This window comes from Oncorhynchus gorbuscha, linkage group LG22 (assembly GCF_021184085.1).
Source record: "Oncorhynchus gorbuscha isolate QuinsamMale2020 ecotype Even-year linkage group LG22, OgorEven_v1.0, whole genome shotgun sequence".
Taxonomy (NCBI): domain Eukaryota; kingdom Metazoa; phylum Chordata; class Actinopteri; order Salmoniformes; family Salmonidae; genus Oncorhynchus; species Oncorhynchus gorbuscha.
In genome coordinates this window covers 50,065,255-50,091,918 of record NC_060194.1, presented here as the reverse complement: position 1 = coordinate 50,091,918, position 26,664 = coordinate 50,065,255, and the positions used below count along the sequence as shown (strand labels likewise).

At 48.0% G+C, this 26,664-nt stretch overlaps 1 protein-coding gene across 1 annotated transcript in view; it reads left to right on the top strand.

Annotated features, from left to right (window-relative positions):
* Nucleotides 1-790: 790 nt before the first annotated feature.
* Nucleotides 791-26,664, top strand: part of LOC124009244 (MAP kinase-interacting serine/threonine-protein kinase 2-like) — a 33,766-nt gene continuing 7,892 nt past the window's right edge. The window contains exons 1-9 of the mRNA XM_046320841.1: nucleotides 791-913; nucleotides 1,335-1,560; nucleotides 6,487-6,577; nucleotides 7,075-7,176; nucleotides 8,824-8,921; nucleotides 18,217-18,296; nucleotides 18,480-18,553; nucleotides 19,699-19,859; nucleotides 21,220-21,315. Coding sequence (XP_046176797.1) covers nucleotides 1,504-1,560; nucleotides 6,487-6,577; nucleotides 7,075-7,176; nucleotides 8,824-8,921; nucleotides 18,217-18,296; nucleotides 18,480-18,553; nucleotides 19,699-19,859; nucleotides 21,220-21,315 — 759 coding nt within the window. The 5' untranslated portion in view covers nucleotides 791-913; nucleotides 1,335-1,503. The remainder of the gene's footprint in view (nucleotides 914-1,334; nucleotides 1,561-6,486; nucleotides 6,578-7,074; nucleotides 7,177-8,823; nucleotides 8,922-18,216; nucleotides 18,297-18,479; nucleotides 18,554-19,698; nucleotides 19,860-21,219; nucleotides 21,316-26,664) is intronic.

The following is a 26,664-nucleotide window of genomic DNA, read 5'->3' as shown; positions in this document are numbered from 1 at the left end:
GGGTTTTAAAACATGGTAATTTGAAAGCAATCTAAAGACCAAGTCATGATTATTGCATTTTCACAGACCATGTAACCAAAATACAAATACCAGGTCTGTGTGAATGCTTCTCTTCAGGTACCAGGTCTGTGTGAATGCTTATCTGCAGGTACCGGGTCTGTGTGAATGCTTATCTGCAGGTACCAGGTCTGTGTGAATGCTTCTCTGCAGGTACAGTTTGTTTTCCAACTGGTACCTGGGACCTTCAGACGAGTCTTGTGAAGCTTTTGGGCAGGGTAGCCTAGTGGTTAGTGTTGGACTAGTAACCGAAAGTTGCAAGTTCAAATCCCCGAGCTGACAAGGTACAAATCTGTCGTTCTGCCCCTGAACAGGCAGTTAACCCACTAGGCCGTCATTGAAAATAAGAATTTGTTCTTAACTGTCTTGCCTCGTTGAATAAAGGGATTAAAAAATAATCCTAGAGCAAAACAAACGACATGCACGTGTTCCTGAGCCCTTTTCCAACAATGCAGAGGTTAAAAAGTAAGACAACAGGCACCCACTTATGGAAACTCGTATCAGATTGCCTAATGACCCTACAGCTTATTCGAAAACATGCCAGGATGTAACAGGATGAAACTAGGCTATAGATACGTGCAGCTTTGGTTGCACTCGGTTGCATTGCAGTTGCGTATGAAAAACGGTGCTCCGCCCTCCTCGGTAAACTATCCTATCATGGGTGTCCTAATGTTATATTGGTCCGCGTTTACTGCGAGCTGATTGGATGAACCGGACCAGAGTGGGCGGGGGGGATCAGCAGAGGTTATAAAATGCCAGCCCTCACAGCCGTTCGCTGCTTCCCGAAATAATCAACATCCGTTCAACAAAGGCATCGAAACGGCGTCAAGGCTGGACTAACACGGACAATAACGGGGTAAGCTAAATTACAAAAAAAATCTGGTTTTATTATATGACATAAAGTTTGGGTTATCGACCGTGACGAATATGTTCCAGTTGTCAAGAGTTGAGTCAACTTCAACCTTATTGTAGTCGAGCTAACGCGGTTAGCCTAGCTAGCTAAAGTTACCGTTGGCGAACCTGACGTGTTTTTAAAAACAATGGAAGCTCAATGGACGTTAGACCTAGTTCAGTCTCTATACCTCTTTGGGTAATGTAGACATTATCAATGCGCTTTCACAATTATTATTATTGTGGTTGTTGAAAATATCAAGTGTTAACTTTTGTTTCATTTCAAACTGTAACGTTAGTGCACTCAAGTAAAATGTGAATGATCTACCGTGTCCACTTGACTCGGTTATATCAGCTAGTGACCAATGTTTTACTGTCTCACACAGGAATCCCGTTTATAAATGAGCACTTAACCATCCAACAAACATCTATGTCAAGACTGCCAACGGACCACATCTAGCTGCCGTGTCTTCTGTCTCGCATTGGACCACAGTGACAGTGCATACCTAATCTAAATCCGAGTATCGGCTAAATTAACCAAGACCGACGTCCAAAATGGTTCAGAATAAGAATAACACCCCAGAAGTCACTGGCTTCCACCGCTCTTTTAATGTGAGTTACTGTTTTTGTTTGTAATTACTGCTGCTTAAAGTCATTATCCAAATGTGTTTTTTAATTTAATTAAAGTATTGAAGAACCGACCTGATTCAAAGGCTGGAGGAACATGCATCGCATTATTGTGAACGGATGTTGCTCAGTCATTGCACGTCTTCTGTGTTAATTTTAGCCCAGTCAGTCGGTATCCAAGAAAATGCTATTTCAGTCGGTGACAGCTAGGTATGTATACTTTCCTGGGGAGAGAGCAGAATTGTAACTGTGGTGTCTCTCGTTTTCCCTAGCCCAATATTATACCTCTGATTTAATTAATTACTTAATTAATGAGACTGGGTATTAGACAGGGGTTCTAATTTGTTTTGCACCACCATTTTCATATCTGAAAGGTCATGTGACCCCCAACTATGTGTATATTTTTGTTGTAATAACAGCCAATGTTTACTTTTATATTTGGGACTATGGCAGGCAATTGAAAAACATAAAAAAATACGAGGTTATATCATGGTGTCAGTGATCTTCAGGTCGGAAAGTCGGCGGTCTAGAAAGAGGCCTGAGTTCCAGAGTTGGAATTCCGAGTTGGATGACAAAAAGTCTATTCCCAGTTGGAGCTTGTTTGTCCTCGGGGGTTCACAGTAGTCTTGAACGCAGCATTGATGTTTAGAGGTGCCTTTGAGTCAGTAAATGCATTCGGTCTCATCACAGCTCGACCAGCTGTTCGATTTTACTTACAGGGCCAGGATCACAGTCAAACAGATTGGGAAGTAGGTCCCAAAGTCCTCTTCCAAGCCTTGGAGGTGAGCAGTCATCACTGGTGTGGGACACGTACCGATGTGGTTTTCTGTTACAAACGTGCACAGCCGAGGGAAGGAGGCAAACCGAAACGTGCACAGCCGAGGGAAGGAGGCAAACCGAAACGTGCACAGCCGAGGGAAGGAGGCAAACCGAAACGTGCACAGCCGAGGGAAGGAGGCAAACCGAAACGTGCACAGCCGAGGGAAGGAGGCAAACCGAAACGTGCACAGCCGAGGGAAGGAGGCAAACCGAAACGTGCACAGCCGAGGGAAGGAGGCAAACCGAAACGTGCACAGTCGAGGGAAGGGGGCAAACCGAAACGTGCACAGTCGAGGGAAGGGGGCATGGTTTGCTTTTGAAAAAGTCTCTCTAAGAATTTTATCCTCTGAATCCACTGATTCGGTCACTCATCTGTAGAATGTTTTTGTATTTCCACTGCATGCTTGTGTTGCGTATGTTCAGGTCCCCAAATATCCCTGTTACATAGGCAAAGGGAAACACTCTTTTCATTACACAGAAAGTCAAGCAAGTTTTAAAAATATATTTATTTATTAACATCTATTGTGAATGACAATAGTTCCTCTACCATTGTGAACATTTTTCCAAGTCTCCTCGTTGAGGAGAAGCCTCTGTATGAAATGGAATATGGTCATGCTCTGATCCCATATGGCCACGGAAGCCTCTGTATGAAATGGAATATGGTCATGCTCTGATCCCATATGGCCACGGAAGCCTCTGTATGAAATGGAATATGGTCATGCTCTGATCCCATATGGCCACGGAAGCCTCTGTATGAAATGGAATATGGTCATGCTCTGATCCCATATGGCCACGGAAGCCTCTGTATGAAATGGAATATGGTCATGCTCTGATCCCATATGGCCACAGAAGCCTCTGTATGAAATGTAATATGATCATGCTCTGGTCCCATATGGCCACAGAAGCCTCTGTATGAAATGGAATATGGTCATGCTCTGATCCCATATGGCCACAGTTTTGCAAACAGGCGCGCAGTGGATGTGTTTTGATGTCGTTTACAATCCAAATGACCTGCCTCAGTATATCCTCTTGAATCTAGGGGGCACTATTTTCCTTTTTGGGGAAAAAACATCCCCAAGGTAAACAGGCTATTTTGTCAAGACAAGATGCTAGAATATGCATATAATTGAAAGTTTAGGATAGAAAACACTCTAACGTTTCCAAAACTGTAAAAATATTGTCTGAGTATAACAGAACTGATATTGCAGGCGAAAGCCTGAGAAATCCAATCAGGAAGTGACTCTTATTTAGAAACCTCTGCGTCCCTAATGAGCAGTGAAAGGGATATCAACCAGATTCCTTTTTCTATGGCTTCCCTAATGTGTCTAGTGTCACAATACATAGTTTCAGGCTTTTATTTTGAAAAATGAGCCTGAACGTCAACATTGTGTCAGTGGTCAGCTGAAGTCTCTGTGTTGCGTGTAAAGGACAAATGCGGCCATTGTTTCTCTCTCTCCTACTAAGAAGCCACCAGTCCCGGTTGATATATTGTCGAATAGATATTTGAAAAATACCTTGAGGATTGATTATAAACAACGTTTGCCATGTTTCTGTCGATATTATGGAGCTAATTTGGTATATTTTTCGGCGGCGGCGTGACCCAAATTTCCGGTCGATTTCTCAGCCAAACGTGAAGAACAAACGGAGCTATTTCGCCTACAAAAAATATTTTTGGGAAAAAAGGAACATTTGTATCTAACTGGGAGTCTCGTGAGTGAAAACATCCGAAGCTCAAAGGTAAACAATTTAATTTGATTGCTTTTTTCGTGACCAGGTTGCCTGATGCTAGCTAGGCATAATGCTATGCTCGGCTATCAATACACTTACACAAATGCTTGTCTTGCTTTGGCTGTAAAGCATATTTTCAAATGTCTAGAGTTGAGTCAACTCAATGTCTAGATGACAGGGTGATTAACAAACGGTTAAGCTGTGTTTCAATATATTTCATGAATAGGAATATTTTCTAGTAATATTTATGTCCGTTGCGTTATGCTAATTAGTGTCAGTTGATGACCCGGGATGGATAGTATCAAGAGGATATCGGATTTCTGTGCTCAGCTCTTTTGCTGCCAGTTGCTCTCTGTGTAGCATCCCTCTCAACATGTACTGTGCCCTGGTGAAGAGCATCCCCCTCAACATGTACTGTGCCCTGGTGAAGAGCATCCCTCTCAACATGTACTGTGCCCTGGTGAAGAGCATCCCCCTCAACATGTACTGTGCCCTGGTGAAGAGCATCCCCCTCAACATGTACTGTGCCCTGGTGAAGAGCATCCCCCTCAACATGTACTGTGCCCTGCATCCCCCTCAACATGTACTGTGCCCTGGTGAAGAGCATCCCCCTCAACATGTACTGTGCCCTGGTGAAGAGCATCCCCCTCAACATGTACTGTGCCCTGGTGAAGAGCATCCCCCTCAACATGTACTGTGCCCTGGTGAAGAGCATCCCCCTCAACATGTACTGTGCCCCCAGAAAGGGTTTTCAGACCACTTGACTTTTTCCACATTATGTTACAACCCTAAGCACACAGCCAAGACCATGCAGGCGTGGCTATGGGACACGTCTCTGAATGTCTTTGTGGCCCAGCCAGAGCCCGGACTTGAACCCGTATGTACATCTCTGGAGAGACCTGAAAATAGCTGTGAAGTGATGCTCCCCATCCAACCTGAGGGAACTTGAGAGGATCTGCAGAGAAGAATGGGAGAAACTCTCCAAATACAGGTGTGCCAAGCTGGTAGCATCATACCCAAGAAGACTCGAGGCTGTAATCGCTGCCAAAGGTGCTTCAACAAAGAACTGAGTCTGTAAAAGTCAAGGGGGCTGAATACCTTGTGAAGGCACTGCAGAGCAAACAAAAGTCAATGCATGGGCATTTCAGCCCTCACAGCGAAAGTCCATTTGGACAGCATAAGCTGTCGCCGTCCCCGCCCACCACCGCCTACCTCCATCCCCGCCCACCGCCTACCTCCATCCCCCGCCCCCGTCACAGAACCATTTAGCAGGTAGGTTAGTCATTGGACCATACCCCCCCACCCTGTCACAGAACCATTAAGCAGGTAGGTTAGTCATTGGCTCATACCCCCCACCCTGTCATTGAACCATTTAGCAGGTAGGTTAGTCATTGAACCATTTAGCAGGTAGGTTAGTCATTGGACCATTTGGCAGGTAGGTTAGTCATTGGACCATTTGGCAGGTAGGTTAGTCATTGGACCATTTAGCAGGTAGGTTAGTCATTGGACCATTTAGCAGGTAGGTTAGTCATTGGACCATTTAGCAGGTAGGTTAGTCATTGGACCATTTAGCAGGTAGGTTAGTCATTGGACCATTTAGCAGGTAGGTTAGTCATTGGACCATTTAGCAGGTAGGTTAGTCATTGGACCATTTGGCAGGTAGGTTAGTCATTGGCTCATACCCCCCACCCTGTCATTGAACCATTTAGCAGGTAGGTTAGTCATTGAACCATTTAGCAGGTAGGTTAGTCATTGGACCATTTGGCAGGTAGGTTAGTCATTGGACCATTTGGCAGGTAGGTTAGTCATTGGACCATTTAGCAGGTAGGTTAGTCATTGGACCATTTAGCAGGTAGGTTAGTCATTGGACCACCCCCCCCACCCTGTCACAGAACCGTTTAGCAGGTAGGTTAGTCATTGGACCATTTAACAGGTAGGTTAGTCATTGGACCATACCCCCCCCCACCCAGTCACAGAACCATTTAGCAGGTAGGTTGGTCATTGGAATATACCCCCCCTGTTGCTTTCAAATGCCCTGTTTAATTAATTAATCAGAGGTCTAATATTGGTTTAATGTTTTGTCATAGAGCTCTATTGCTCTTAATGACACCTCTGCTTCTTCTACAGGCCACTCTTGGCTATGACAACCTACATATGGCCCGGGCTTCGGGAGAAGGATATGTTCAGTTTAACCTGGAGGTCAGCCTGGGTCTGAAGACTTGGTTTGGACTAGATCGGTGTCTTGGCCCATGGAGCAATGATTAGCCATTCCTGCTGCTTCAAATGTCCTTGTGATGTGAATGACTCCCCTTAGGCTGTGTCAAACTCAAAGCCTGGTCTGTTTCTGTTCTGTTCCTCCCTTAGGTCCAAAACCCATTCAATTCTGAAGATTATACCAAAACAGACTCCAGTCTCCACGAGTCAAACTTACATATAGATTGTCCCCCAAGACCTGGTAAGTTCCTGGCATCAAAAGTCACTTTTGATTTGGGATTTACTGTTTCTGATTTGATACACACACACACACACACACACACACACACACACACACACACACACACACACACACACACACACACACACACACACACACACACACACACACACACACACACACACACACACACACACACACACACACACACACACACACACACACACACACACACACACACACACACACACACACACAGAGGCCATCTGACTCGTAGTAACTTTGCTATGAGCATATCATCACTATGTCTGTCAGTCAAAGTTCAGTCCTGATTAGATGGGTGACGCTTGCATATCATATCCTAGCTCTGCTGCTTTCATCTGCCTGATAACAGAACTACCGTCACAACTCTCCCCGGGCCTGGTTTCCCAAAACCATCTTTAAGACTGAATTCATCGTTAGTCTTCATAGGAGCATCGTTATCTCTGCCCTCATCTCCTATCCTTCTCCCTCCTTAGACATGCCAGCCAGCCAGCCGATTAACATCCCAGATGCCAAGAAGAGGACCAAGAAGAAGAAGAGATGCAGGGCCACCGACAGCTTCACAGGACGATTCCAAGGCAAGTCAATAGAAAGTTATTTATATTTCTTTTTTTTATACAAAAGCTCTTGACGAAGGCCTCGAGGCCGACGCGGAAAGCTCTGGGCGGAGGCCTCGAGGCCGACGCGGAAAGCTCTGGGCGGAGGCCGACGCGGAAAGCTCTGGCGGAGGCCGACGCGGAAAGCTCTGGCGGAGGCCGACGCGGAAAGCTCTGGCGGAGGCCGACGCGGAAAGCTCTGGCGGAGGCCGACGCGGAAAGCTCTGGCGGAGGCCGACGCGGAAAGCTCTGGCGGAGGCCGACGCGGAAAGCTCTGGCGGAGGCCGACGCGGAAAGCTCTGGCGGAGGCCGACGCGGAAAGCTCTGGCGGAGGCCGACGCGGAAAGCTCTGGCGGAGGCCGACGCGGAAAGCTCTGGCGGAGGCCGACGCGGAAAGCTCTGGCGGAGGCCGACGCGGAAAGCTCTGGCGGAGGCCCTTACAGTGAATTGATGAAAACAAGCCCTTAACCAACAATGCAGTTCAGAAAAATGACCTTAACCTGTCTACTGCTAGCGGAACCCCCCCTCCAACAGCCAGTGAAAGTGCAGGGCGCTAAATTCACAACAACAAAAATCTCCAAATTAAAATTCCTCAAACATACAAGTATTTGACACCATTTTAAAGATAAAATTCTCGTTAATCCAGCCACAGTGTCTAATTTCAAAAAGGATTTACAGTGAAAGCACCACAAACGATTGCTAGGTTACCACCAACTCAGAGAAAAACACAGCCATTTTTCCAGCCAAAGAGAGGACTCTCATAAAGCAGAAATAGAAAATGAATCACTGACTTTTGATGATCTTTATCAGATGACACTCATAGGACTTCATGTTACACAATACATGTATGTTTTGTTTTGATAAAGTTCATATTTATATAAAAAAATCTGAGTGTACATTGGCGCGTTACATTAGGTGCCAATGTTAGGTGCCAACATGCGGAGATTGTGCAGAGAGCCACGTCAATTTACAGAAATACTCATTATTAACATCGATAAAGATACGACTATTATACATGGAACTTTAGATAAACTTCTTAATGCAACCGCTGTCAGATTTAAAAAACTTTACGGAGAAAGCAAACCATGCAATAATCTGAGTACAGCCTTTAGACAACAAAGCAGCCAAAAAGATACCCGCCAAATTGGGTAGTCAACATTACTCAGAAATAGCATTTTAAATATTCACTTACCTTTGATGATCTTCATCAGAATGCACTCCCAGGAATCCCAGTTCCACCATAAATGTTTGATTTGTTCGATAATGTCCATCAGTTATGTCCAAATATCTTCTTTTGTTAGGGCGTTTGGTCAACAAATCCAAAAGCGCGTTCAGGTCGCGCCGAACGCTTCAGGTCGCGCCAAACGTCGGACGAAAGGTTCAAAAGGTCCTGAGCTCAATTTATAGTCTCATAGCAAAGGGTCTGAATACTTATTTAAATAAGGTTTTGTATTTGTAATAAATTAACATGAATCATTATGGGGTATTGTGTGTGGATTGGTGAGGGGGAAAATAATATAATTTTTGAATAAGGCTGTAACGTAACAGTTTGTAAGGGGTCTGAATACGTTCCAAATGCTCTGTACATAGTGACGCTCCTGTATTATCATGTTAATATTCTGTCATCAGATGTATATGTGCTGCAGACGGAGGTGCTGGGCGAGGGGGCCTATGCAGTCGTCCAGACCTGCATCAACCTCATCACCCAGAAGGAATATGCTGTCAAGGTACTGTTCTCCGCTCTCTGCCTCTCCCTCTCTCTGCCTCTCCCTCTCTCTGCCTCACCCTCTCTCTGCCTCACCCTCTCTCTGCCTCACCCTCTCTCTGCCTCACCCTCTCTCTGCCTCACCCTCTCTCTGCCTCACCCTCTCTCTGCCTCACCCTCTCTCTGCCTCTCCCTCTCTCTGCCTCTCCCTCTCTCTGCCTCTCCCTCTCTCTGCCTCCTCTCCCTCTCTCTGCCTCTCCCTCTCTCTGCCTCTCCCTCCCTCTGCCTCTCCCTCTCTCTGCCTCTCCCTCTCTCTGCCTCTCCCTCTCTCTGCCTCTCCCTCTCTCTCTCCTCTCCTCTCTGCCTCCCTCTCTCTGCCTCTCCCTCTCTCTCTCTCCCTCTCTCTGCCTCTCCCTCTCTCTGCCTCTCCCTCTCTCTGCCTCTCCCTCTCTCTGCCTCTCCCTCTCTCTGCCTCTCCCTCTCTCTGCCTCTCCCTCTCTCTCTGCCTCTCCCTCTCTCTGCCTCACCCTCTCTCTGCCTCACCCTCTCTCTGCCTCACCCTCTCTCTGCCTCACCCTCTCTCTGCCTCACCCTCTCTCTGCCTCACCCTCTCTCTGCCTCACCCTCTCTCTGCCTCACCCTCTCTCTGCCTCACCCTCTCTCTGCCTCACCCTCTCTCTGCCTCACCCTCTCTCTGCCTCTCCCTCTCTCTGCCTCTCCCTCTCTCTGCCTCTCCCTCTCTCTGCCTCTCCCTCTCTCTGCCTCTCCCTCTCTCTGCCTCTCCCTCTCTCTCCCTCTCTCTGCCTCTCCCTCTCTCTGCCTCCCTCTCTCTGCCTCTCCCTCTCTCTGCCTCTCCCTCTCTCTGCCTCTCCCTCTCTCTGCCTCTCCCCCTCTCTCTGCCTCTCCCTCTCTCTGCCTCTCCCTCTCTCTGCCTCACCCTCTCTCTGCCTCACCCTCTCTCTGCCTCACCCTCTCTCTGCCTCACCCTCTCTCTGCCTCACCCTCTCTCTGCCTCACCCTCTCTCTGCCTCACCCTCTCTCTGCCTCACCCTCTCTCTGCCTCACCCTCTCTCTGCCTCACCCTCTCTCTGCCTCACCCTCTCTCTGCCTCACCCTCTCTCTGCCTCACCCTCTCTCTGCCTCACCCTCTCTCTGCCTCACCCTCTCTCTGCCTCACCCTCTCTCTGCCTCACCCTCTCTCTGCCTCACCCTCTCTCTGCCTCACCCTCTCTCTGCCTCACCCTCTCTCTGCCTCACCCTCTCTCTGCCTCACCCTCTCTCTGCCTCACCCTCTCTCTGCCTCACCCTCTCTCTGCCTCACCCTCTCTCTGCCTCTCCCGCTCTCTGCCTCTCCCGCTCTCTGCGCCTCTCTCTGCCTCTCTCTGCCTCTCTCTGCCTCTCTCTGCCTCTCTCTGCCTCTCTCTGCCTCTCTCTGCCTCTCTCTCTGAGAAATGGTAGCTGTGAGATGTGCATGGTGTGATCTGTAGCCAGTGTTCTTTAAATGGTAGCTGTGAGATGTGGTCATCACTGCATGGTGTGCCCTGTAGCCAGTATGTTATTTACATGGTAGCTGTGAGATGTGGTCATCACTGCGTGGTGTGATCTGTAGCCAGTATGTTATTAAGCCCTCCAGTAGTATTGTTGCTATAGTCTGTTGTCCTGCTGCAGCTGCTAACTCAGCACAAACTCTTGTGATTGTTCTGAACCTCAGGCCTTGTCTTTCAGCCAATCACAGCCAAGGGTGGGTGATCATTTTCTCCTTTTTCATCCCCTCTCATTCGCTGTCAAGGCCTCCAATGACATGGAACAGAATGTACAACCTGCAGAGAGGGAGGAACAGGGAGCCAGGGAGGGGTGGTGTTGAGAGGATCAGGGAGGGGTGGTGTTGAGAGGATCAGGGAGGGGTGGTGTTGAGAGGATCAGGGAGGGGTGGTGTTGAGAGGATCAGGGAGGGGTGGTGTTGAGAGGATCAGGGAGGGGTGGTGTTGAGAGGATCAGGGAGGGGTGGTGTTGAGAGGATCAGGGAGGGGTGGTGTTGAGAGGATCAGGGAGGGGTGGTGTTGAGAGGATCAGGGAGGGGTGGTGTTGAGGATCAGGGAGGGGTGGTGTTGAGAGGATCAGGGAGGGGTGGTGTTGAGAGGATCAGGGAGGGGTGGTGTTGAGAGGATCAGGGAGGGGTGGTGTTGAGAGGATCAGGGAGGGGTGGTGTTGAGAGGATCAGGGAGGGGTGGTGTTGAGAGGATCAGGGAGGGGTGGTGTTGAGAGGATCAGGGAGGGGTGGTGTTGAGAGGATCAGGGAGGGGTGGTGTTGAGAGGGAGGATCAGGGAGGGGTGGTGTCGAGAGGGAGGATCAGGGAGGGGTGGTGTCGAGAGGGAGGATCAGGGAGGGGTGGTGTCGAGAGGGAGGATCAGGGAGGGGTGGTGTCGAGAGAGAGGATCAGGGAGGGGTGGTGTCGAGAGAGAGGATCAGGGAGGGGTGGTGTCGAGAGAGAGGATCAGGGAGGGGTGGTGTCGAGAGAGAGGATCAGGGAGGGGTGGTGTTGAGAGAGAGGATCAGGGAGGGGTGGTGTCGAGAGGGAGGATCAGGGAGGGGTGGTGTCGAGAGAAGGATCAGGGAGGGGTGGTGTCGAGAGGAGAGAGGATCAGGGAGGGGTGGTGTCGAGAGAGAGGATCAGGGAGGGGTGGTGTCGGAGAGGATCAGGGAGGGGTGGTGTCGAGAGAGAGGATCAGGGAGGGGTGGTGTCGAGAGAGAGGATCAGGGAGGGGTGGTGTCGAGAGAGAGGATCAGGGAGGGGTGGTGTCGAGAGGGAGGATCAGGGAGGGGTGGTGTCGAGAGAGAGGATCAGGGAGGGGTGGTGTCGAGAGGGAGGATCAGGGAGGGGTGGTGTTGAGAGGGAGGATCAGGGAGCCTGGGATATAGGGCTGTGGTCAGACGTAGTGTACTATGTAGGGAATAGGGTGCTATTTGGGATCTTGCCATGTTCTTCATGTCTCTTACTGGGCCAGGGAATTTGAAACAGGCCTTTGTCCTCATGCAGGCTGCTGCTGGTAGGGTTACATAAGTTGATTCAACCGACTGACTCCCTCTGGCAGTTTCTCTGCTATTATGAAATGTCCTCTACTAAAGCAGTCCAACAACAAGTTCAGATCACATCCCTGACTTGTCCTCTAGAGAGAGAAAACATTTCTTCATAGGTAAAATAAAACCAGATGATTTTGGTCTGATAAACACCGCTCTAGCTTCCGCTGCTGAAATGGGACATCGGCAGATGTGATGGATGGAGACGCAGCCGGTGGAAAAACAAACCAATCACCATGCGACATCGATGGATGGAGACCCAGCCGGGGGGGAAAACAAACCAATCACCATGCGACATCGATGGATGGAGACCCAGCCGGTGGAAAACAAACCAATCACCATGCGACATCGATGGATGGAGACCCAGCCGGGGGGAAAACAAACCAATCACCATGCGACATCGATGGATGGAGACCCAGCCGGGGGGAAAACAAACCAATCACCATGCGACATCGATGGATGGAGACCCAGCCGGGGGGAAAACAAACCAATCACCATGCGACATCGATGGATGGAGACCCAGCCGGGGGGAAAACAAACCAATCACCATGCGACATCGATGGATGGAGACCCAGCCGGGGGGAAAACAAACCAATCACCATGCGACATCGGCAGATGTGATGGATGGAGACCCAGCCGGGGGGAAAACAAACCAATCACCATGCGACATCGGCAGATGTGATGGATGGAGACCCAGCCGCGGGGAAAACAAACCAATCACCATGCGACATCGATGGATGGAGACCCAGCCGGGGGGAAAACAAACCAATCACCATGCGACATCGGCAGATGTGATGGATGGAGACCCAGTCGGGGGGGAAAACAAACCAATCACCAGCTTAAACTGACTGATTTTATGGGGATTTTTTAAATTATTATGCTTATTCAATTTGTGTGGCGATGAGGATATCGACCTTAGTGGGTTTAAAACTTGATATTGTATCCATCTTTCAAAATGTTATCACCTGCTATGGGGACGACATCTGTGTTTCCATTCTGTAGGTCCCTATTTATTCCACTGGACCATTGTTTAGTTGATAGGCAGTTGGTCGACAAACCTTTTTGTTGTTGTTGAGCAGTGGCACACGAGACGGCCGTCTGGTTCGCGGCCCCGTCTGGTTCGCGGCCCCGTCTGGTTCGCGGCCCCGTCGGCCCCGTCTGGTTCGCGGCCCCGTCTGGTTCGCGGCCCCGTCTGGTTCGCGGCCCCGTCTGGTTCGCGGCCCCGTCTGGTGACTTTGAGACGCGACCATTAATTACCATAATCTACCATATTTGTTTGGTTGCTGTAATTTCTGTTAATTCATTCAATATATTAGTACAGTCTTGCTGTTCTCATTGTAGGAGTGGACACGCGTTTGCAGAGCGCACAACCTAGGCTACACTTGTGAGGAAAACATTTTGGTTTAGTTCACACGCACCTGATTACACTTAGAACTATGCCTAGGTTACCTGGCCCGTGGGGTGAGTGTAGGCCCGTGGGGTGAGTGTAGGCCCGTGGGGTGAGTGTAGGCCCGTGGGGTGAGTGTAGGCCCGTGGGGTGAGTGTAGGCCCCGTGGGGTGAGTGTAGGCCCCGTGGGGTGAGTGTAGGCCCGTGGGGTGAGTGTAGGCCCCGTGGGGTGAGTGTAGGCCCCGTGGGGTGAGTGTAGGCCCCGTGGGGTGAGTGTAGGCCCCGTGGGGTGAGTGTAGGCCCCGTGGGGTGAGTGTAGGCCCCGTGGGGTGAGTGTAGGCCCCGTGGGGTGAGTGTAGGCCCCGTGGGGTGAGTGTAGGCCCCGTGGGGTGAGTGTAGGCTCCGTGGGGTGAGTGTAGGCCCCGTGAATGTGTCCATATGGAGATCTGATCAGAAACACGATCACTGTGACGCGTCTCAAAGTCACTTCCTCGCCCCAAAAAGCTAGTGAACAAACTTTCGTTTTTTTTTTACATCCATTGTGAATGACAACAGTTCCTTAACGTAGCCTATTAGAAAAATATTTCTAGCGGGCTCCCTTTCCATAACCATTCAGCATGAAAAGTGAAAAATGCTAATTCTCTGATCCAGTGGAAATGTCATAAAATAGACCTTCCTGTTTACTTCTTATCCCTTGCTCAAATAGCCTATAGCCGTGTCTCTGTTGTGGGAATGCTGAGGGCCCAGAATATTTTTATGCCGGTTTGCTAGCAAGCTTCAGGCCAGACCCAAATGTTTCAAGTTCCTTGCAGACAGGCCATGCATAGCCAATGTGATATTTATTTTTATTCGGGTATTTCCACCTGTGGGCTGCAATGTTTTTATATATATTTAGGACCTGTTGTATTTTACTTCCTTCTCCCCAATTTCGATATGGTCTCATTGCTGCAACTCCTTAACGGGCTTGGGAGGCGAAGGTCGAGTCATGCGTCCTCGAAACATGAACCCACTAAACTACGCCCAGCTAACCTGTAACTAACGTGTCAGATGAAACACAGTTCAACTGGCAACCGGAGTCAGCCTGCAGGAGCCCGACCCGCCACAAGGAGTCGCTAGAGCCAAGTAAAGCCACCCCTTGGACAAACAGTCCTCAAACCCGTACGACGCTGAGCCAATTTTCACACCGCCCTATGGGACTTCCGATCACAGGCGGTTGTGCTACAGCTCGGGATCAAACCCGGGTCTGTAGTGACGCCTCTTCCACTGCGATGCAGTGCCTTCGACCGCTGCACCACTCGGGAGGCCCTTATTTGTTGGATTTATGTAGGCTATTTTTTACATATTGCCAATAGAAGTTATTTTAGATTTGTATCATTATTTAGATAACATTTTGATTCAACACATGACATTGATTTTGAGATATGAAGACCTTTTATTATAAATGAAATGAAACTAACACAAATGTGCACATGAAAATCATAACTGGCTTGCAGATCAGTAGAAATGGTAGGATAACTTGGCACTTCAAATGGAGAAGGTTGTAGATCAGTAGAAATGGTAGGATAACTTGGCACTTCAAATGGAGAAGGTTGTAGATCAGTAGAAATGGTAGGATAGCTTGGCACTTCAAATGGAGAAGGTTGCAGATCAGTAGAAATGGTAGGATAACTTGGCACTTCAAATGGAGAAGGTTGCAGATCAGTAGAAATGGTAGGATAACTTGGCACTTCAAATGGAGATGGTTGTAGATCAGTAGAAATGGTAGGATAACTTGGCACTTCAAATGGAGAAGGTTGTAGACCGCTGGTGTTACTGTTACCTGTTACTGGCAACGTCAGGAACATCATGGCAGAATCTGCCAAGGCCAGCAACAGCAGCTATATTGATCTCTGGCTCCCTCTTGAGTCATTTTGTCTTGATTTTTAATTAAAGCATCAGGTGAAGAAGCCTAATTATAGTTGATTTTATTCAGACATGGGGTGTGTCTATATATGTAAAAATACACTTAATATTGACCAATTGATTGGCCGAAAGAACAGACTACGCTTGGTTGACCCAGATTGTTTTAGTCGGGAACAGCCTTACGAGTTTGTTTTGTACATTTGTGAAAGGAAAGGGGGATCAATAGTCAGTTGTACAACTGAATGTGTATTCCCGCATTTAACCCAACCCCTCTGAATCAGAGGTGCGGGAGCAACCTTGCGGTTACTGGGCCCAATGCTCCAACCGGCCAGGCTACCGGCCAGGCTACCCGCCAGGCTACCGGCCTCCCCATTTGTGACGTAGTTCTCTGTATCAAGACTTGTGTTACTGTTTTAAACAAGTAATTGCAGCTTTTGTTCGTTAGCTCCTGCTGTCATTCTCCATGGTAACCTTCTCTTCCAGTTAGCCAGTCCCTAGAGACATCAGCTGACTGTTTGCCTAAGTGTGGCCGACTAGTAACTTGGTGTTCGTGTCATTATTTGTTGATTCAATTGGAAAATGGATTAGAAGCAGATGGAAGGCATGGTTAGGCAACAAATGAGTTTCAGCTCGCTGCTGACTCAGGCCCCTGATGCGGTGTGCTTGTGTGAGCGAGCAGTGGACTGCTGTCTATACTACTTCCTGACAGCCCTTTCAGCCCACAATAGAAAGCCCCCCTACCCACCCACTGGCAGCCGGCAGGTCACTCAGGCCATTAATAGGCTACACGACAAGTCTGCAACGTTTCCTCATGTGGAATGCCAATTCATCTGGCCATTTCTCCCGATCGGTGTGCCAGGTTTTCGTAACCACATTTTCAAATCAAATTGTATTTGTCACGTACACATGGTTAGCAGATGTTAATGCGAGTGTAGCGAAATGCTTATGCTTCTAGTTCCGACAATGCAGTGATAACCAACAAGTAATCTAACTAACAATTCCAAAACTACTGTCTTATACACAGTGTAAGGGGATAAAGAATATGTACATAAGGATATATGAATGAGTGATGGTACAGAGCAGCATACAGTAGATGGTATCGAGTACAGTATATACATATGAGATGAGTATGTAGACAAAGTAAACAAAGTGGCATAGTTAAAGTGGCTAGTGATACATGTATTACATAAGGATGCAGTCGATGATGTAGAGTACAGTATATACGTATGCATATGAGATGAATAATGTAGGGTAAGTAACATTATATAAGGTAGCATTGTTTAAAGTGGCTAGTGATATATTTACATCATTTCCCATCAATTCCCATTATTAAAATGGCTGGAGTTGGGTCAGTGTCAATGACAGTGTGTTGGCAGCAGCCACTCAGTGTTAGTGGTGGCTGTTTAACAGTCTGATGGCCTTGAGATAGAAGCTGTTTTTCAGTCTCTCGGTCCCAGCTTTGATGCACCTGTACTGACCTTGCCTTCTGGATGATAGCGGGGTGAACAGGCAGTGGTTCGGGTGGTTGATGTCCTTGATGATCTTTATGGCCTTCCTGTAACATCGGGTGGTGTAGGTGTCCTGGAGGGCAGGTAGTTTGCCCCCGGTGATGCGTTGTGCAGACCTCACTACCCTCTGGAGAGCCTTACGGTTGAGGGCGGAGCAGTTGCCGTACCGGGCGGTGATACAGCCCGCCAGGATGCTCTCGATTGTGCATCTGTAGAAGTTTGTGAGTGCTTTTGGTGACAAGCCAAATTTCTTCAGCCTCCTGAGGTTGAAGAGGCGCTGCTGCGCCTTCTTCACGACGCTGTCAGTGTGAGTGGACCAATTCAGTTTGTCTGTGATGTGTATGCCGAGGAACTTAAAACTTGCTACCCTCTCCACTACTGTTCCATCGATGTGGATAGGGGGGTGTTCCCTCTGCTGTTTCCTGAAGTCCAGGAGTATTTCATTTATATTACACCACAGCATTGTTGAATTCTCGTTTGTGATTGGTTAGAAGGGCATTCTAGAATGGACATTATAACCAGATAATGGTACAGTTGGAGATATCGGGACACTTTGCAATCATGATGCAATAAGCATTACAGCCTGCAGGTGAAAATGATCTTGAAGAAAATCAATGACCTTTAAATCCCATGGCCTGTCTGCAACGAACTAGAAACATTTATAACAACGATGGTCAGGCCCGAAGCACTAGCTAATTTGCAACATAACCACTAGGCTCCCTGCCCCCCCCCCCCTCTAACCACTAGGCTAGGCTCCCCCTAACCACCAGTCAGACTGCTCTGGGACTGTTGTCCCCCCTCTAACCACTAGGCTCCCTGTCCCCGAGTCAGACTGCTCTGGGACTGTTGTCCCCCCACTCTAACCACTAGGCTCCCTGTCCCCCCCTCTAACCACCAGTCAGACTGCTCTGGGACTGTTGTCCCCCCTCTAACCACCAGTCAGACTGCTCTGGGATTGTTGTCCCCCCCTCTAACCACTAGGCTCCCTGTCCCCCCAGTCAGACTGCTCTGGGACCGTTGGCCCCATTCATCGTTAACAAGGTGGTGCTCATGAGTCAGTCAAGGGTCGGCCCGGAGGACTGAGGATATATTTCAACGTCTGTAACCAGTGGAGCTGCCATTTTCTGCCTGAGCCTTAAGTGATCAATAATGTAGCAAACACAGATTTATTGAATTAATATTGTAATATTTTAGTTTTTCCTGTAATTTTCCTAGTATTTAATTTTTCAATGGTCAGTAGAACAGGGCCCATAGGTATGAGGGCAATTCAAGAATGGGAGTGTGACATAGTTTTACATTTGATGCTGGCATTCCTTTGGGGAGAACCCTGCACTGATGATTGACTTTCTAGACGCAGTAGGCTGGCTCTGCTTGGCTCATTCCTTCAATTAGAACCAATTATTCTCTAATATGAACATGTTCAATCTTGTTGATTGTCTAGATCGTGGAGAAGCGTGCGGGTCTCAGTCGGAGCCGAGTCTTCAGGGAAGTGGAGATGCTCTATCAGTGCCAGGGACACAGGTACAGCAGGCTCACTGGGGGGGAGGGGGTGGTACAGGTACAGCAGGCTCACTGGGGGGGATATAGGTACAGCAGGCTCACTGGGGTGACACAGAGCAGGAATATGGACCGCTGAGATTCACTACTGTATAGATATAGGCATTACCTTCACACTGTTTATAACCATTTCTCTCTTGTTCACAGAAACATTCTGGAGCTGGTCGAGTTCTTTGAGGAAGAAAACAAATTCTACTTGGTTTTTGAGAAACTAAGAGGAGGTTAGTGGATATCTATCTTAATTGCAAACTCTCCCATCCTTAGAAAATGATGGTTCACTCTCCCATCCTTAGAAAATGATGGTTCACTCTCCCATCCGTAGAAAATGATGGTTCACTCTCCCATCCGTAGAAAATGATGGTTCACTCTCCCATCCGTAGAAAATGATGGTTCACTCTCCCATCCTTAGAAAATGATGGTTCACTCTCCCATCCTTAGAAAATGATGGTTCACTCTCCCATCTGTAGAAAATGATGGTTCACTCTCCCATCCTTAGAAAATGATGGTTCACTCTCCCATCCGTAGAAAATGATGGTTCACTCTCCCATCCTTAGAAAATGATGGTTCACTCTCCCATCCTTAGAAAATGATGGTTCACTCTCCCATCTGTAGAAAATGATGGTTCACTCTCCCATCTGTAGAAAATGATGGTTCACTCTCCCATCTGTAGAAAATGATGGTTCACTCACCCATCCGTAGAAAATGATGGTTCACTCTCCCATCTGTAGAAAATGATGGTTCACTCTCCCATCCGTAGAAAATAATGCTTCACTCTCCCATCCGTAGAAAATGATGGTTCACTCTCCCATCTGTAGAAAATGATGGTTCACTCTCCCATCCGTAGAAAATGATGGTTCACTCACCCATCCGTAGAAAATGATGGTTCACTCACCCATCCGTAGAAAATGATGGTTCACTCTCCCATCCGTAGAAAATGATGGTGCACTCTCCCATCCGTAAAATGATGGTGCACTCTCCCATCCGTAGAAAATGATGGTTCACTCGCCCATCTGTAGAAAATGATGGTTCACTCTCCCATCTGTAGAAAATGATGGTTCACTCTCCCATCTGTAGAAAATGATGGTTCACTCTCCCATCTGTAGAAAATGATGGTTCACTCTCCCATCCGTAGAAAATGATGGTTCAAATTCACCCAGTTTTGGACTTCTGGTCAGTCAGTTTTATATCAGAAGATGCGACCGCTTGAGGCAGTGTCTTCAGTGCATATATCAAGTTTAATCGTCTCCCATCTTCTCCCCCCCTGGAGTCTCTGAAATGCAGCAACTTGAGGCAGTGTCTTCATTAAAAGTTGACATAGTTTTTTCTCCATATCAACCTCTCCATCCCTCCCTCTCTCCTCCTGCAGGGTCAGTGTTGACCCACATCCACCGTAGACAACACTTTAGTGAGCAGGAGGCCAGTTATGTGGTGCAGGACATCGCCAGTGCTCTAAACTACCTCCACAACAAGGGAATGGCACACAGGGACCTGAAGCCTGAAAACATCCTGTGTGAGCACGTGGACCGGGTGAGTCAGAGTGCACGTGAACACTCCTCCCATCGCGTCACAGGCTCCTGATGGGGACGAAGGAGAACCAGAGTTGAGCTCAGTCTAAAATACTAGTGGACTTTTAATCCCGTCATTCATGCCCTGAAAACAGTGTGAGAGAGCATGGTGATTGGGTGAGTCCAGTAATTCAGGCCCTGAAAACAGTGAGAGAGAGCATGGTGATTGGGTGAGTCAGTAATTCAGGCCCTGAAAACAGTGAGAGAGAGCATGGTGATTGGGTGAGTCAGTCATTCAGGCCCTGAAAACAGTGAGAGAGAGCATGGTGATTGGGTGAGTCAGTAATTCAGGCCCTGAAAACAGTGAGAGAGAGCATGGTGATTGGGTGAGTCAGTCATTCAGGCCCTGAAAATAGTGTGAGAGAGCATGGTGATTGGGTGAGTCAGTCATTCAGGCCCTGAAAACAGTGTGAGAGAGCATGGTGATTGGGTGAGTCAAGGTGCACGCCAAACACACCACACCGCTGCAAGCACCCATGAACAGGCACTGTTTATACAGGCGAGCCAGACTTCAAGGAAAATTCCACTAAATGTTTATATATTTGCTGTTTGTTTCATTAGTCCACTGTTGATACAGTTCCAAAATGTTTTCCATGTCGACAATCACGTTTTCCAGATTTAAAGCGTTCAAAATGCAAAAACCCAGCCAGTATTATTATGCGTTTTGCACGAGCAGTGAGACTTTAAATCTGTTCACTCAGGCCCTAACCTTGATAGTTATGGTAAATAGAACAATGGTTGGTGACATCCTAATGCAGTTTATTACTGTGACACGATAAGGATAACTAAATAACCATGTAGAAAACCTTGCTTGGCAGTAGTCTTAGTGATTTGTGTTATGGACCTGACTGGCCTACATTAGTTGAATGCTGTGGATAAGAAGTCAGGGGCCTACTTTAGTTGAATCCTGTGGATAAGAAGGTCAGGGGCCTACTTTAGTTGAATCCTGTGGATAAGAAGGTCAGGGGCCTTTAGTTGAATGCTGTGGAGAAGGTCAGGGGCCTACTTTAGTTGAATCCTGTGGATAAGAAGGTCAGGGGCCTACTTTAGTTGAATCCTGTGGATAAGAAGGTCAGGGGCCTTTAGTTGAATCCTGTGGATAAGGTCAGGGGCCTTTAGTTGAATGCTGTGGAGAAGGTCAGGGGCCTACTTTAGTTGAATGCTGTGGAGAAGGTCAGGGGCCTACTTTAGTTGAATGCTGTGGATAAGGTCAGTGGCATTCTTTAGTTGAATCCTGTGGATAAGAAAGTCAGGGGTCTACTTTAGTTGAATGCTGTGGATAAGGTCAGGGGTCTAAATGACTGTGTGTTTTAACCTCCTAGATGTCACCGGTGAAGATCTGTGATTTTGACCTCGGCAGTGGCATCCGGCTGAACAGTGACAGCTCCCCTATCTCTACTCCTGAACTCATCACTCCGGTGAGTCCTCGTAACGTTCAGATCTGTCTCTTTGTTGATCCACTCCTCCCATCTCTTCTCTGCGCCTGTCAAATGCACCTTTTTATTCATCACATGCTTGGTAAACAACAGGTGTAGACTAACAGTGTAATGCTTGGTAAACAACAGGTGTAGACTAACAGTGAAATGCTTGGTAACAACATGTGTAGACTAACAGTGAAATGCTTGGTAACAACAGGTGTAGACTAACAGTGAAATGCTTGGTAACAACAGGTGTAGACTAACAGTGTAATGCTTGGTAACAACAGGTGTAGACTAACAGTGAAATGCTTGGTAACAACAGGTGTAGACTAACAGTGAAATGCTTGGTAAACAACAGGTGTAGGATAACAGTGAAATGCTTGGTAAACAACAGGTGTAGGCTAACAGTGAAATGCTTGGTAACAACAGGTGTAGACTAACAGTGTAATGCTTGGTAACAACAGGTGTAGACTAACAGTGAAATGCTTGGTAACAACAGGTGTAGACTAACAGTGAAATGCTTGGTAAACAACAGGTGTAGGATAACAGTGAAATGCTTGGTAAACAACAGGTGTAGGCTAACAGTGAAATGCTTGGTAACAACAGGTGTAGACTAACAGTGTAATGCTTGGTAACAACAGGTGTAGACTAACAGTGAAATGCTTGGTAACAACAGGTGTAGACTAACAGTTGAAATACTAACTAACGGGTCATTCTCAACAATGTAATTGGGGTAGATATATACACAGGGAGGGAGGGGGGCAGAGCAGGTAGTTCTGGGCAGGTGTGATGTCATGGGGGGGGGGGGGCAGAGCAGGTAGGTCTGGGCAGGTGTGATGTCATGGGGGGAGGGGGCAGAGCAGGTAGGCCTGGGCAGGTGTGATGTCATGGGGGGGGGGGCAGGGCAGGTAGGTCTGGGCAGGTGTGATGTCATGGGGGGGGGCAGAGCAGGTAGGTCTGGGCAGGTGTGATGTCATGGGGGGAAGGGGGGCAGAGCAGGTAGTTCTGGGCAGGTGTGATGTCATGGTGGGAGGGGGGCAGAGCAGGTAGGTCTGGGCAGGTGTGATGTCATTGGGGGAGGGAGGGGCAGAGCAGGTAGTTCTGGGCAGGTGTGATGTCATTGGGGGAGGGAGGGGCAGAGCAGGTAGTTCTGGGCAGGTGTGATGTCATGGGGGGGGGAGGGAGGGGCAGAGCAGGTAGTTCTGGGCAGGTGTGATGTCATTGGGGGAGGGAGGGGCAGAGCAGGTAGTTCTGGGCAGGTGTGATGTCATTGGGGGAGGGAGGGGCAGAGCAGGTAGTTCTGGGCAGGTGTGATGTCATTGGGGGAGGGAGGGGCAGAGCAGGTAGTTCTGGGCAGGTGTGATGTCATGTATGTTTTCGTATTGTTTAATATAAATATTTATTTTTAGCTAACCACAGCAGTCCACTAGGTAGCTGTTTAGCTTTCAGGCTAATTTGTGGACCAGCTTGCTCCTTACCTCATTGGGTTTTCCCTCGTAGGCACGGAGAATGTGATATGTGTTGGTATGAATTACATCTGTAGTTATGGCTATAGTCAGTAAATGCCTCAGGAAAACTTATTTTAAAACTTGGAAACAGCTGAGTGTGTTTCAGAAAGGGAACAGATATCCTCTCCTTGCTCATCACTTGTCTTAGGGCTGAGGGCCAGCCGCGGTCGTGTCGATTTGGGGCTGAGGGCCAGCCGCGGTCGTGTCGATTTGGGGCTGAGGGCCAGCCGCGATCGTGTCGATTTGGGGCTGAGGGCCAGCCGCGATCGTGTCGATTTGGGGCTGAGGGCCAGCCGCGATCGTGTCGATTTGGGGCTGAGGGCCAGCCGCGATCGTGTCGATTTGGGGCTGAGGGCCAGCCGCGATCGTGTCGATTTATAAATCAGCCTCAGTGTTTTTCTTTCGGGGTCTAAATGGCTTTTTAAAGGCCTATCAGTTGTCGTATCAAGCCAGCATTGAAGTGCCATAAATAAAACATGCAGCAATGTTGTTTAAGTGAGTCATGTCTATATTTATCAATCAGCTCCTGCATTCTCCTCCTCTGCTACACATACAGGAACACTAGCTCAGCTTTTTAGATGTGGACAGCTCAGCTTTTTAGGTGTTCTAAAGCCTAGATTCTCCTCCACAGCAGCCTGACCTCTGGGCCCCTAATAATATACAATATGTTTTCAGACCAAAGTGAGTCATGTCTATATTTATCAATCAGCTCCTGCATTCTCCTCCTCTGCTACACATACAGGAACACTAGCTCAGCTTTTTAGATGTGGACAGCTCAGCTTTTTAGGTGTTCTAAAGCCTAGATTCTCCTCCACAGCAGCCTGACCTCTGGGCCCCTAATAATATACAATATGTTTTCAGACCACGCAGTTCTGTGTGAGTCATTCTGTATCTATATGTAACAACCAGCCTAGGCTTTCCCTGTAACATGGACGTGTCTCTAGGCTTTCCCTGTGACATGGCCGGGTCTCTAGGCTTTCCCTGTGACATGGCCGGGTCTCTAGGCTTTCCCTGTGACATGGCCGGGTCTCTAGGCTTTCCCTGTGACATGGCCGGGTCTCTAGGCTTTCCCTGTGACATGGCCGGGTCTCTAGGCTTTCCCTGTGACATGGCCGGGTCTCTAGGCTTTCCCTGTGACATGGCCGGGTCTCTAGGCTTTCCCTGTGACATGGCCGGGTCTCTAGGCTTTCCCTGTGACATGGCCGGGTCTCTAGGCTTTCCCTGTGACATGGCCGGGTCTCTAGGCTTTCCCTGTGACATGGCCGGGTCTCCAGGCTTTCCCTGTGACATGGCCGGGTCTCTAGGCTTTCCCTGTGACATGGCTGGGCCTCTAGGCTTTCCCTGTGACATGGCCGGGCCTCTAGGCTTTCCCTGTGACATGGCTGGGTCTCCAGGCTTTCCCTGTGACGTGGCCGGGCCTCTAGGCTTTCCCTGTGACGTGGCCGGGCCTCTAGGCTTTCCCTGTGACGTGGCCGGGCCTCTACCCCTGTAACCCTCTAATTCCTGGTGACACTACACGTTTCTGACTGGGCCCCTAATGCCCGGATGGCACTACACTAAGTCTTGCAGATTTTGTGCAGATTTTTTAAATCGTTTGAAAATATTGGGATGGCTCAGGCTGGATCGGTAGCCCTCGGTTTGTGTCTCTGTCCTGCTCACGTTAAACTAGTGTCGTGAGGGCCGCTATCCCAGAGTAAGCAACGTCATGGGGAATTTGTCTCATCTCAAACTTGTCTGAGACAGCTAAATCGAGGCCAGAATTGTAGTGCACACCTCTGTCTAAGCCTGGAGGAGAGGGAGATATAACCTCTGTCTAAGCCTGGAGGAGAGGGAGGTATTTTTTTCACCACATCTAAATTAAACTGTTCCTTCCCTATCGCCTGGAGACTTGAAGAATGTTCCCAGAGAAAGCAAGCGTGCTGGATATTATTATAATTTTTTTCCCACTAGATACCAAAAACTGTGGATTCACTCTGGCATGGGGGTTACATCTAGCGAACCACCCTCCACCCCCTCCTCTCTTCTGTCCCTCTCTCCTTCCTTTATTTGAGCAGAATCCATATTTTATTTCTCCTGCTGTTACAAAACCAGTTCTGGGCTTCATTCCAAGGCCCCTACCTTAATGTAGAAACCACATTTTGATTGGCTGGGCCAGCGGGAGGGAGTGGGCGTGTCAGCTGATCTCTAATGATTTATTTTTTTACCAGATGGATTCGGTTCAGAAGCTGTGTTCCAAATTACACCCTATTCACTATAGGCCCTGGTCAAAAGTTGTGCATTATTTAAGGTTCCCTTTGGGACGAATCCAGTCACAGGACACTACTGATGTTTGTGGATTCTAGAGTGTTGTGTACAGACAGGTTATTACTGTTGTGGATTCTAGAGTGTAGTGTACAGGTAGGTTATTACTGTTGTGGATTCTAGAGTGTAGTGTACAGACAGGTTATTACTGTTGTGGATTCTAGAGTGTAGTGTACAGGTAGGTTATTACTGTTGTGGATTCTAGAGTGTAGTGTACAGGTAGGTTATTACTGTTGTGGATTCTAGAGTGTAGTGTACAGACAGGTTATTACTGTTGTGGATTCTAGAGTGTAGTGTACAGGCAGGTTATTACTGTTGTGGATTCTAGAGTGTAGTGTACAGGCAGGTTATTACTGTTGTGGATTCTAGAGTGTAGTGTACAGGCAGGTTATTACTGTTGTGGATTCTAGAGTGTAGTGTACAGGCAGGTTATTACTGTTGTGGATTCTAGAGTGTAGTGTACAGACAGGTTATTACTGTTGTGGATTCTAGAGTGTAGTGTACAGGCAGGTTATTACTGGTGGACTGTTGTGGATTCTAGAGTGTAGTGTACAGGCAGGTTATTACTGTTGTGGATTCTAGAGTGTAGTGTACAGGCAGGTTATTACTGTTGTGGATTCTAGAGTGTAGTGTACAGGCAGGTTATTACTGTTATGGATTCTAGTGTAGTGTACAGGCAGGTTATTACTGGTGGACTGTTGTGGATTCTAGAGTGTAGTGTACAGGCAGGTTATTACTGTTGTGGATTCTAGTGTGTAGTGTACAGGCAGGTTATTACTGTTGGACTGTTGTGGATTCTAGAGTGTAGTGTACAGACAGGTTATTACTGTTGTGGATTCTAGTGTGTAGTGTACAGGCAGGTTATTACTGTTATGGATTCTAGTGTAGTGTACAGGCAGGTTATTACTGGTAGACTGTTGTGGATTCTAGAGTGTAGTGTACAAGCAGGTTATTACTGTTGTGGATTCTAGTGTGTAGTGTACAGGCAGGTTATTACTGTTGGACAAAGTTGATGCCTGCAGCTAATAGAACTCAACTTCATTTTTTGACGATGTATTGCTATTTGACTCAAGTATCTATTAAAAGGGAGGTTTTTACTCTAGGTGGCGCTAGCTAGCCCAGGTCAGCTATACCCGCACCAAAGCTATGGTATTTTTCATCTCATCCTAGAACTATCACAGGGGTTCCAGAACTTTCTTGACACACACACACACACACACACACACACACACACACACACACACACACACACACACACACACACACACACACACACACACACACACACACACACACACACACACACACACACACACACACACACACACACACACACACACACACACACACACACACAGTGTGCCAGGCATTCCACCATGTTCCAGCAAAGCCAAGGGGGATTAGTATCATGACAACAGAGACTGGCTTAGTTTCTGCTGTCGTTGTTTTTTAAAAGTGGTTTGTGGTGTCTAGCTTCATGTTCTGGGCCCTGGGGGTAGTAGCTAGCTAGAATCTACTCCTCCCTTCAGCCCACTGCTAG